Source organism: Seriola aureovittata, chromosome 1 (assembly GCF_021018895.1).
Source record: "Seriola aureovittata isolate HTS-2021-v1 ecotype China chromosome 1, ASM2101889v1, whole genome shotgun sequence".
In the NCBI taxonomy this organism is placed as follows: Eukaryota; Metazoa; Chordata; class Actinopteri; order Carangiformes; family Carangidae; genus Seriola; species Seriola aureovittata.
The window spans coordinates 6,374,485-6,387,829 of NC_079364.1; the positions used below are offsets into that span (position 1 = coordinate 6,374,485).

The following is a 13,345-nucleotide window of genomic DNA, read 5'->3' on the forward strand; positions in this document are numbered from 1 at the left end:
CTTGCTATTATGATTGTGTGTGTGTGTGTGTTTTTTTTTTTGATGAAATGCTTAATACATACCAAGCTTTTATTCACCACATACTGTACATCTGATTAAGTGCTCTTTCTTACCAGTGCAAATACAGTTTTTTTAAATTATGATCACTTTTACTGGATTTTATACTGGTACTTTATACTGGCACAGATACCCAGCCCCAAGTACTCACTCAGATGATGCTCAAACCATCATCATTATTGTTATTTGTTATGTTTTAAGCTCTAATATGACGAGTCCACTGCTGAACTGTGTGTGTGTGTGTGTGTGTGTGTGTGTGTGTGTGTGTGTGTGTGTGTGTGTGTGTGTGTGTTTTGGTAGATGTGGGTTACCCTCTGTCCCGGCCGGTCCCGGAGGAGGAGAAGCCGCTCAGCGAGGAGTTGCTGCAGAGTGTGGTGAAGAGCATCCAGAGGAACGACGTCAGCCGACCGATGGCTCAGCTGCTGCAGCTGCTGGGTCAGACGCTCGGGGTCAAGAGGCAAAGGTCAGCGGGGGTGTGTCGTATAAGGCGCATTTATTTATTTAACTCCAGAGCAATCACCACTGGAAAAAATTAACATTCACCTAAAGCACAGTAACATGTGAGGTTTAAAGGAGACAGCTTGACATTTTAAAACAGTCGGAGTGTTTGAGAACCTGGTGTGAAGGCCGTGTTTGTCTTATAAATCCATTAGCACCTCGCTCCATGGCAAATCTCTGTATGTACCTTATTAACCTAAGCTAATCTTGTTCCTAACAGGCTCAGCAAATTTCATTATGTGTTGGTATCGTAAGAGCAAAGAATTAAATTTAACTTAAATCACGCTGTCATTAACTGAGAGAAAACTCCACTCCTCTACCTCCGCTCTTTTCTTTTCAGGAGTTTGTACAGAGACATCCTCTTCCTCTCCCTGGTGGCTCTGGGAAAAGATAACATCGATATCGGTGAGTCCTCATTTTATGTTTTAGGGATTACATGTCATTTTGTCACATATCCATATATGTGTTTAGCACATAACCCTACACATCATTGTTCTGCACCAGTGCCACTGAATTTTTCCTTCAGTTTGTGTTTTTGGCCACTTGGGGGCAGCAGAAACAAGCTGTAAGCAAACATTTTGAGACATTATATACAAGTTTATTGGGAACATGTTAGCAAATAGTTACCTAATTTACAAACGTTTTGTTCCTGGTTAGTGTGAGTCATTCACTTTCTTCTTGCTCTGTTTTTGAACTCCTGGTGGAAACATCTGGGTCTCCAGCTGCTAAATGCTCCACTTTGTTCACCTGCTGCTCTCTAACTGTGTCTGTCTGAGTGAACCAAAACAGTAAAGTTGCAGAATGGAAAACCCAAACAGTGAGCTTAAAGACACTTAAGTGCTCGGTTGATATCTCTGTGGGTTTGTCACAACTAGTGTGTGCAGTCGTTTGATCAGTTAACAATGGAAAAATATTGATTATATGAGGTTTAAAGGAAAGAAGTTGTAAAAACGTCCCTCTCTTCTTCCTTCAGACGCCTTTGATCGCGAGTACAAGTTGGCGTACGACCGCCTCGTGCCGAGCCTGGTGAAGCTGACCCATAACTGTGACCGTCCTCCCAGCACGGGTGTCATGGAGTGTCGCAGGACGTTCGGAGAGCCTTACCTGTAAACGCTCACCTTCACACACCAGGATCAACTCTCACCACCCATGTCATTGCTTTAAGACGAGCTCAGGAAACCTGTTGGAAGACTGTGAATGTGCACTACCGTAATGTTCAGAGAAAACTCAGTAAGTGATCATAAAGGTACAGTTGACTGTGGTCAGCGTCATGTAGCCTGAAACAAAACAAAGAAAAACAAGTTTTACAGACTTTATATCCACTAAGCGACGATGGAAACACCACTCACACGTTCATAAACACCACTTCATCCAGTGTCGTCGAGTGAGACTCACCTGCTTTCTATGGAAATCCTGTGAAAATTATTAAAGCAGTAGAGGATTTTTTTAAATGCAGCATTTATATTGTATAGTCATACAGTATATGAAGACTAATACTAGCAATATTTTAACTTGAAGTCTATTTATACAGAGTCAGCTTTATTTATTGCAGTGTCTTCTTTTTGTCGGGCGTAGTGTTTTATCGTGTCCTGTAGTCGCTGGGCGTTTGTTGTCTCGCAGCAACACCCGCTGCTCATGTGGAAAAGATGTTACAATAGGGATTTAGTGTCTGTTGTAAATAATGACTAAGTTTCAGTGATTTATGAGTTGGGGCATAAAAAAAAACCATTTAAATCAGAGCTGCAGTGATCGGTCAATCCACAGAAACTGATTAATCATTTCAGTCATTATTCAGAAATACTAAATATTCTGAATATCTTCAAAACAACCAAATTTAAGACCGATACCAGACGAAACAAAGGAATGATCAATTTATCGTCAAAATAATCATTAGTTGCAGCCCTAATTTAAATGTGTAAAACCACTTTTTAAGCTGCCTTTAAATGTTTGTCCAGTACCTGAAGTTAAATGTTCTCTGTGCTGCCCCTCCACTACAACAGTGCTCTACCTTTCACTTCTCTTTAATGTAAAGTTTGTTCCAGAACAGTATATTTTAGGTTTGTTTACAAAGCATTTTTTTTTTTTTTTAACTTTCAATATTTCATCATCATATGAACAATAACTTTTTTAAAGTTTTCTTCACTAGTGGAAGCGGTTTGTTTAACAAAGATAATGTCAGTGTTACTTTTACTGCGATGGAGGGAGGATGTTTGAGAAACACACACCTGTGGTCAAGAGATGTCGTTTACATTAATCTCTGTGGTTTTACCTGAGTTGAGAGATGAATTTAAGGTCACTACAGTATGAACGGTTTGTTCTAAATATACAAATATACAACAGACGCTCTGCAAAACATTTGTAAACCTTCACATGGAGGTTTACAGTTCTTCACATTTCTTAAAGGAAAATTCTGGTAGACTGCAACTTAGATTTTATTTTCCTAGTTACTCAGCTCCTATAATATTGTTCTCACCAAGAAAAGAGCTGACATTGCTACAATGATGATGGGGCTGCTGCTCTGTCATTAGCTTAGCTGCACTTTAGGGTTGAGGAGGGTTCAACTGACGTTTAAGGTCATAAAGTTCAATATAAAGACAGATTCATAAAGCTCCTATCATTTAATTGATTTCTAAAACTTAAAATCTTTTACCTTTTATCTTGTAGGCAACACTTATAATCAACTTTTATAATTGTGTGATTATAATTAAAGTTTTCGCTTCTTCCTCAATTCAGTCAATTCAGAAACAGGGAAACTGATATGACCGACTCCCAGGCAGCAGTTGAAAAGTCGAAGTAATCTCCTTTCCTAACCACTTTTTCTTGACCTTGATGAACAACGTCATGAGGTCAAGGAAAGATGTGAAGAATCATTCATAAGGACTTAAGAAAGGAATCCGACTGCACTTACACTAGGCTTTTTTATTGACTATAAATTCTCCTTTTCTGACCACGAAAACAAAGCAAACAGGATTGAAATGTTGAGATAACACGAAAGAAAAATACAAATAAAGAAAGTTGAGCCATTAAAATAATAATTAAATAGAAATAAGGAACTGAGCAAAGGATCAGAATACATTATATTCAGACATTATTCAACTCACTGCACAGGGAAATGTTTTTAACCTCAACCGTATCAATCTCAGAAAACAGCTTTACCCAGGCCGTCACTACAGACGCGTGACGCTTATGATTTTGCGGTACACGTTGTTAAACCAGCCTCTCGTTACTCAACCTCACATCTGAATGTTGATGCAGTCTCGTGTTGGGCCTGTGACAGTTTTGAATGACTTCAGTCAGTTGCATAATTTGCATAATTGAGATGATGTTTACTTTTTTTGTTGTTGTTTTTTTCACTATCAAATATCCCCCAAGGTCCAATGTTTCAGTATCTGGTGTATGAAAGTCACACAGCAGCTTTGTCTCGGCAATATCACAGTAAGGCCAAAAAGGGATTCTCATTTCACAGGAAATATTAACAGTGCAGTAACAAACAGCTGTTCTCATTAGTGTTTGCTGTTTCAGCACATATCAACGTGTTAGAGCCACACTGAACAGAACTTGTATATCCCTCTGACTCTGAGGCAACTCTAGATCCTCAAGTTCATTTCCAAGTCAATTTACCATTTCAAAAACTTTACCAACACATGATGCTGTTACCACACGGATAACTACCTACTCTCATGCATGACAAATGCAGAAATGGCAAAATTGAAATCATATCAGTGTTCAGATTTTTCAGGAGAAAACAATGGAGGCGCTGAAAACTGTAAGAGGTCAGATACTGTCTTCAAATGTCCTCGAAGGCCCTTCACACCGTGTGATTTTGAGCTATCAGAGAAAAAATAAATAAGAAATTTCACCTAAACTTCATTCAAAAATGCCATGTGTACTTAATACCACGTGGATAAGCAGAAAGTAAATCAGGACTATAATGTTAAAGATTTGCAAATGTGTAACTTGATATTTGCATGTTTACATATCAAGGTTTGTAAATGTGTATCCAAAATTGAAAATGTGTTGAAAAATGTTTTGGATACACATACAAAATCATTGTTCACATCTACTTCTGCATAAAGCTGAAGTTCTGATTTTATTCCCTGTAAAATTATGGAAATTATATATATATATATATATATATAAACATATTTGTCATGGATTATTTTAAGTTTTGAAAAGTGCAAAGAGAAGGTGAAGGAGAAAAACCCTGGTCAAATGGATTCTGGACTGAACTGGATTTTGTCAGGATAAAAACTTATCAGTGTCACCACACATTACTTCTTGTTTTCATGTGTATGTTAATTAAACATGACGGACAAACTGACACTATGGTTGAAGGAGGACCTTGAGTCAAAGCTCATGAAGGTCTCATGAATGTCAACCATGTGTGTGATTTATGGCAGAGGAAACAAATACTGGAAAAGAAAATCAGCACTTTGCCCCGAGGAAGTGAACTGTTTGCTTTCATCCTGAAAAGCTCAGCGGGTCCAGGAGAGGACACATCGACTACGATGTCAGCAGCTCGGAAAGGCTGCCATCCATCCGTGGATTTTTGTTGTGTTAAAAAAAAAAAGAAAAAGAAAAAAAAAAGTTGTACAAATGAATGATTTTGCAGAATCTGGGCCTTGTAAATTTTAACTCGCCCTTTGTAGAAATCACATTTTATAACAGATTATTCACGTGCTACGGTCCCTTTAGATGTGGTGAAGGTTCTGTACAGTGACCAGATCTACGGGACTGTTTAACTGTAAATAAAATCACTTACACTCTCATTTTTGGCTTCTTTATATTTTTTTTAAAGCAGTGGTGCAATTTTTTTGTATGTTTTTTTTTGTAGGAAATGTTTGTTAGACATCAAGGATACACAATGTGTTTTAGTAAGGAATGGTGAACGTTAACTAAACTGTTGTTTACAAGAAAACTCCACAGGGGGCCTTCACATTAACGCATTATAGTCGGTCTCTATTGTTCTTTGTTCTATGATTATGGCAGGTAACAAAGGGCTACCATGTTTACATTCCTCTAGTTATCTTGTTAACATTAGCAAATACTAAAATGCTACATTCCAGATACTAGATGTGAACATTCAATGCTAAATCCATTTAAATATGCTAAAGTACACATTCAGCGTGAAATACAGCTGAGGCCATCTGCAAGTCCTCACAAAATAGGTGGTGCTAACAGGTAGAGTTGCTCTACATAGAGGCTATGCACATCTTTACTTTTCCTCCACAAGTACATCTTGATCCTCCATTGGACTGAAGATGTGCTGCCAAAAAAACAAAAAAAACAAAATCAAGTTAGAGCACGCTACAACGTGCAGCAAAACAAACCAAAATAATGAGATAAAAGATAGAACCAATTCAGAAAAATAAATGATCACCAAGACAAATAAAGTACAGTAAAAAAACTCAAATAACATCAGGACAGACTCTCTGATCAATGCATGTATTAAGAGGGATTTTAAAAGATGTCACTCACTCAACCAGCCTGAATTTCTCAAGTAGGTTTTTCCAAAGCATCGAGGCCCCGACTGCAAACGCTCTGTCCCCTTTAGTTTTTAACCCGTTCTCTGTACAGATAAAACATTTCTGCCTGAGGATCTCAAACTACATACTGGGTCATATGGTACTAAGAGATTAATCATGTAACTAGGAGAAAGGCCACGAAGGAACCTTAAAGGACCAATAAAACCTTCAAATCAATACTGGGAGCCAGTTAAAGAAGCTGAAACACACTGTGGTCATGCCTCTTGGTTTACTGTTAAAATCCTGGCAGCTCAGTCCTGCAGGGAACAACGCAACGAGCCAGGGTCCAACAGGAAGGTACATCCTGTTTGAAAGAGAAGATTAAAACCACTACATTTTGTTTCAGGCAGTTAAGGATTATTCAAGAGAGAAAATAGTGGATTATCCTGAGTCTGATTTCTGTCAAATTAGGTACAAGACTCACAACGACACACAGTAAAGATAGTATTCACTTTAATGTTCAGAACATAATGTCGCCTTTGAATTTACATTTATTTCAGATAAAACATGACCATGTTATTTTACCAGGTTTTATCTGTTAGTACTGCAGGAGGAAGTGAAGCTGAGCGCTTCTTCACGGGCAGAAGTCCCTTTGTAATAACGTTCAAGATAGCAAATAGTGAACCTGACCTACAGTGAATGTAACTGACGGGACATCAGACTTGGAAATTTGTACTGATCTGAATGAATGGACCGTTGTGAGGTCCAACAGCATTATCACCTGAGTAAAGGAAAGCACATGAAGGCACCGTACACTGGGATGTATTGTATAACCAATTTATAAACAAGACTTAGGAAAAAGGAAAGTATCTTCCATCAAAAATACAACAACATGACTGTTTGTTGTTGTTGGTTAGACTGTCAGCGATTATTATTATTCATTCTTTATATGGTGTTATTATTAGTGGATGTTTAAAAACAAAAATTAAAGCAAGTAATGTCAAGAAAGCATCTCTGCATGGAAGAAATGTAAAAGAAACTCTAGAGCCATTGGAAAAGTTTTCAATTTCAATTGAGGTTTCAAAACAGGTAATGAATTACAGACACAGTTGCCGTGCTAATTTACTGTTCTCTGCATTGAACCAGCTCTACATATGGGGCAATAAATAATGAACCTCAGATGACTGTATGGTAATGCCCCACTACCCTTGTTTATTGTGAAATGCCACATAAGCTGCTTTATTCTGTCCTTCAAAGAACTAAATGATGAAACGCTTCAGGTAGATTCTTGTTCATGATTCTTGTTTATGTTTGTATGAAATGAAGAGTTAACAGGTTTTTCTTTTTGAAATGTTGACTTTTCTATCCCTCTCCAGTTCTCCAGGACGACGATGTTCTCCACTGCGCAGATATGACAGATCGTTGACCGTAGCGGTATCGACGTAAAAGGATGTTTTCCAAATCAGCCGTATGAAAACTTTTTCTGTGGAAAAGGAGACGGGGTGGACGCAGCTGGAGTGAGTTGGTATGGCTTCTTACCTTTTAAATATCTGATGTGTAGTCAGCAAATGTTTTGAACATTTAAATTTTTCTAAACAATATTTCAATAATTAAGTAAAATTACAGTATATACAATGTATAATTAAGAATAATAATGTTTTCTTCCTCAGGGTGACTCTGGCAGTGGAGCTGTGGTGGGCACCAAAATTTATGGCGTCTAATGACTTTGCATGTGTGGCTCCAGTTTTGTTCGTAAGAGACTGTAAATACATTTCCTGGATCAAGAACACTATTAAGTAGACTGAAACAACTAAACATTCATAATAAATAAATGATGAGAGTTCAGCTCTACAATGAACCTTGTGTGATTTGTGTGTCTTTAAATGTGAACTGTTTGTCAGTATAACCGTGTAAAATTGATATTAAAATTGGATAGAAACATAAAAATTATTATGGGATTTTTGCACCGAGGAAACAGTGTGACATAAAAGCCACAGAACAATTTTACAGAGCCTCAAGTCACCTGATACCTGCCACTACAGAGGCTTGTATCCAGTCTCATTTTCAAGAGCAATTTCAGGAGTATTTCATCCTTGGCCTCTTTACTTAAGGATTGTTCGTTTTGTTTTCTGTTTTTGAACTATTTACCACTGCTTTGCAAATAAAGAAGAAAACTAAAGGGCATTAAAAACACTGAACTGAGTGTGATCTGCCGTCAAAGGGCAACGATAAAGAAGATTTCTCCTCACACATTTGTCTAAGATCTTTGTACATAGACTGTGTCCAAATTTAAGGGCTTGATCCCCAGGAGAATAAATCTATTTGATTCCTAAAAGACCAGAGGGTTACACTGAACATGCGCCTCGTCCCACAATAACAGTGTTTCCTAACTGACTAAACATGGCTGACTAAATGCTGATTCAAAAGTCAAGGGTGTAAATAAATAATATAATGTAAAATGTAGAGTGGTAAACTTGATTAGGTTTGTCTGTAATGTTTAACTGTAATGGTTAACACACTGGAACAGAGGCTAATGGGTGCTTATATTCATATTCTGTAGCTTTGATCTTTAGCCATGGCTCTATGAATGACAACGTTGGCCAGTTGGTCCTACACTTCTACACTGATCAATACTGAAATATCTCAACAAATATTGGGTGAATTGTAATGAAATTTGCTACAGACATTCATGTTCCTCGCAGGATGAATAGTAGCAACTCTGATGCAAAAATAACATTCCCTCCAGCCTCAGTTACACTTTTGTGTGCTGGTTAATACATTTTTGCATGCTGATGCACGTAACTAAGATGGACAAAATTGTAAACATTAAACCTGCTAAACATCAGCTGAACACACAGTATATCTGCGTACCGCTGATGATGATACGCAGATACTGTTTATGTCCCAGTAAAGCCTGAAAACCCCACTAGCTTGTCCTCCACAAAAGAGCGTCTAGTTGGAAACTGGATGTCTGCTAATTTCCCTCAGTAAAATCCAGATAAAAGTGAGAATCTTTTTATTGTGAATACAGATTTAAAATCCTCACTTGGCCCCTTTTTTAACGAAACTAAGTCTTCAGTCAGAAAACTCAGTCCCCTAACTGATCCAACCTTAATGTTGAGACTCATCTCAGTAAGACGATGCAATCCGGCTTCTATCTTTTAAGAAACATTGTCAAAATCTGTTGAAGTCTGACCTTCAGAGACTAAATGCTTTCATTTCCTCATGATTAGATTACTGTAATGGTTTCCTGACTGGTATAAATCAGAAAACAATTCATAGACTTCAAATAGTACAGATAGCAGCAAAAATAACAGCCTAAACAACATGAATTAGATCCTTTTGAATCCCATGATGTACCACAGTATTCTAGAAAATAAACTACATAGTTAACTTTGACGTCACGTGATGAAATATGATTACTTTTTTCTCACTTCGCTAGCTAAGTTTCACAGATGTCCTTCATCCTTCCCTCTCTTCACCATCCATTTCTTTCTTTCCTTATGACAACGTCTCTGTGCGTCTCTGGTGCCCTCTGTTGGATACTTTAAAAAACTACACTAAGTTGCCTTTTCATTTTACCTGTGTTTTGTTAGATTTAAGGAGGTATCTCATTCAACAGTTTCTTTCTTTGGCAATGTCTATTCATCTGCTGTAAGTCTAGTACTTATTAGCTGCAGTATTTAATTGATGAAATATTATATTTTGAAGTAAACATTACAAGAGGGGCACAGTACACCTGAGGGAACTAAAGTTGAATAGACCTTTAACACATTTTGTCCCATCAAACACAGTTGTCAGTGATATTATTAATTTCTGCTTTACATTAGAATCACAGCTGCAACAGATCCATCATTAATGTTACTTCCACCGGTGCTTTTCCTGCTTTGAAGAAAAGGCATATGAATCTGATTCTTTTCATGTGAACATGTAAATGTAATGAGCTTATAACAGAAGAACTGTAAGGCCAAAATGCATATATGAGACCCTATTTGAAATGTAACACTTTAGTTTCTGAAAATGTGCTTGTTTTGCATGTGACTACAACCAAACCTAAACTACATCAGCTCATACAAAAATATGCCAAAAATAGAGTTTTGAACTAGTGAAAAGTACTGGTTATGGTAAAATCTTCGAAATATAACTGGTGAGTTACATGAAGACATTTGAGGCAGAAAATCCCTTTCAGTCCAACATCAGGAGCTGGAATCAATTTTTGGCAAGTAAAAAACTGCATTTTATGTGTTGCACTGGCCCTTTACAGAGTTTTGAACTAGTGAAAAGTACTGGTTATGGTATAATCTTCAAATCATAATTGTGGTGAGTGATTTGAAGTCATTTTGGGGCAGAAAACCCTTTCAGTCCCAAATGTCTTTATTGCATACATAAGTCAGACATACATCATGTTAATTACAGTCTATTTAACAAGGATATCAGACATAACAAACACACAAACATAAAAATAACATTATTGACTGTAATCACGTTACCATGCCTGATTACACTATAAACAGCAAACACGTTTATGGCCGCAAATTCTGTTGAAATAAACGTTATCGTCTCACACATACATAACATCAGTATTAGCTCGGACATAGAGTTAGTGTATTTGTTCGTAATGGCTGTTTGATCCAGATGAAAGCAGCTGTAGAGGCATAGAAACTGCGCCTTTCAGCTTTAACAGGCTGCGCGCGCACTTTTTGGCACAACACCGGATATGAGGTCAGAGCGGTGTGTCGGATATTTGACTTGTCATTGTGTTTTCGGTTCATCAAAGTTAGCTCCAACATGTTGTTTGCCTGAAAATATCTTGTTCGGCGTTCAGTTTTTCTAAAAGACACTCAGAGGAATCAGCGGTTCAGTTTTTCCGGTAAGTACATTTTGTTTCAAGCCTATTTTTTACTAGCCAAAATTAGCATCCCTGTTTATATCACAGTTCAGGTGAAGATACACCTTGCGAACCAAGCTAGCCAGGTAGTGCTAGCGTTAGCTGATAACTTAGCGATTGCTATGCTAACGGTACCTGGTCCCGCTGGGCTGATAACCTGTGTCAACCTGGGTTCAGTCAAAGCCCAATAAAAAGATGAATTTAATCGATCAAACGACGTTTGGTTTTTGTTTCTCCACATGTGACACAGTTTAAGTGATCTGCGTTAGTGTAATGCGTAGCGTTAATGTTTTAATGTATTATCCATCAAGACATCGTTATAGTTCAAGTTAAGATAACGTGACGTATACAAAATGTGTAGACAAATATTTGTCATATAGAAGATTGTTCATTTAAAACTCAAACCAGTCCTCAACTGAAGCAGACATTCATGCACCTATACTGACAGCTGATAGATATTTGTGATTAACTGTGATCCACCACATCTTAACTCAAGTGTTTGTCTTTTATTGTCATTTGAAAGGTTTCCACACTGTGAAAACCGAGTGATCTGTGCCAACAGAAGGAGCACCTCATGCACAGAGCAGCCCATTAGTTTCCATTCATCTGGTTGTGGAGAAGGGAGACTTCATGGACATCCTTAGTTCTCTAATGTGCTGTGATGATGATGGTAGAAAACCACTCCCAGTTCAGCTTCCTCTGATGAAATGACAGACTAACTGATGATGAGTTTGTTTATTATTCTCTGTCTTCAGTATTCACAGGTTCAGTTTCTTACCTGCAACTTCATTTCTGCTGTTGTTGACAGGTGATAGTAGCAACACTTTTAAGAACAGAATTTATAAATATTAAACTGTGATTAAGTGATGGATCATCTCTAGCACTGTCACCACCTCCACAGGTGAAAGTATTTACCAAGTAACATCAGCAAGGTTTTTGATCCTTCATTGTCAGTGTTGTCGGACAACATTTAAACATTTCTAGTATTTATGTTGTTAAATAAAGCTAACATAGAAATAGTCACACAATGCTGTTCATGTTACTATTGTGAAAATTCATACCAGATGTGCTCTATAAAAAACATCAACAAAGTTAAAGCAAGAGCTTCATAAATAACTTTATTGGACATTATAAACTACATTAATTTAAACAATTTACAACACTGGAAATGTATAAAAGAATGCAATAAATGGATTAATTAAATACTGTAGTGTACAATTTATAATCAACTAACTATTTAAAATCAAAATACAGTTGTGGATGAAGTTAAAGCTGAATTTCTCTGTCATATGTAAGTTTGCTTAATAAAAAGAAGTAGTTGAATCAACAGTGCAACAGAATTTTTAGTAACAAGTATAGTCATTATCATGAGTCCTAATGTGTGAGACAGTTAATATTTATTTGCTCCAGTAACAATCTCCCTATAAATAAGTGATGCTGTTGGAACAGCACACTGATATTAACTATAATGGCTGAGGACTATGAAATATGAACTCTAATGTTTTAAACTATTGACAATTTGTTACAGCTACAGTGGAGTCCAAAAGTCATGTGATTGTATGTCTGACACGGGGCAGAGAGTGTAATACGACAGTGAGGGTGCAGGGAACAAGGAAGAGCATAGCTGATAAGACTGAACAATGTTATGGCCACAAGTGTTACATTAAAAAAATACTATATTGTCATATAAGACACTGTGTCTATGTTTGGGAAGAGAAGATCTTCATGTGTGGACACTGCAGGTGGAGGTGGTGCAGGGCCTCCATCATTGCTGCAAGAGGTTGTAAGGTGTCCCCAAAGATCCAGACCTCGGCTGGATGGAAAAAAACATATAAGAGAAATCATATCAATATCATATCGTAGAGTACAGAGAAAAAGACAAAAGAAACAGCACTCTTAGATGATCACAGATATCTGAAAATACATTATTCCCTCAGCTTAGTTGTATTAACAGTCTGCTGAACCGTTTGACATTAAATAACAATAGAATAGAAACTAATACAAGGTTTCTCCTCATATATGTGATATTTACCAAATGTGGACATGTATACAATTAGCTACTAACTCTTGTATATATATATATATATATATATAATATATATATATATATTTATTTATTTATTTTTTCAAAGATGACAAAGACGATAACTGAATCGTTATTTTGGTGCACAGCTCTTTTTTTCTTTCCAATTATATTCTTAAATTGCATTCACCACACTCTTAAAAAGGTCTTAAAAACTCTACAACACCAAGATAGAAAGTTAAAATGAGCGCAGTGCAAAGACTGGACATTGACTGTTTCCCTGGTAAAAATGTTGTAAATAGTTTCCATTGGACACAATGCTGTTACTATATGTAAGAATTCATTTGTGCTTTCTTTTATTCTTGCAACTTCCATCATGTGCTGTGGTACAGTGGATGGATGGGCATCGGCTGA

General features: G+C 37.0%; 1 protein-coding gene across 10 annotated transcripts in view; it reads left to right on the top strand.

The window, feature by feature from the left end:
• LOC130167381 (C-myc promoter-binding protein-like) overlaps window positions 1-5,324 on the top strand; it is a 70,332-nt gene extending 65,008 nt beyond the window's left edge. For all 10 annotated transcript variants that reach the window (XM_056373506.1, XM_056373554.1, XM_056373526.1 and 7 more), the window contains 3 exons: window positions 358-520; window positions 896-960; window positions 1,529-5,324. In XM_056373506.1, the coding sequence (XP_056229481.1) occupies window positions 358-520; window positions 896-960; window positions 1,529-1,665 (365 nt within the window). In that variant the 3' untranslated portion in view covers window positions 1,666-5,324. The remainder of the gene's footprint in view (window positions 1-357; window positions 521-895; window positions 961-1,528) is intronic.
• The last annotated feature ends 8,021 nt before the right edge of the window (window positions 5,325-13,345 follow it).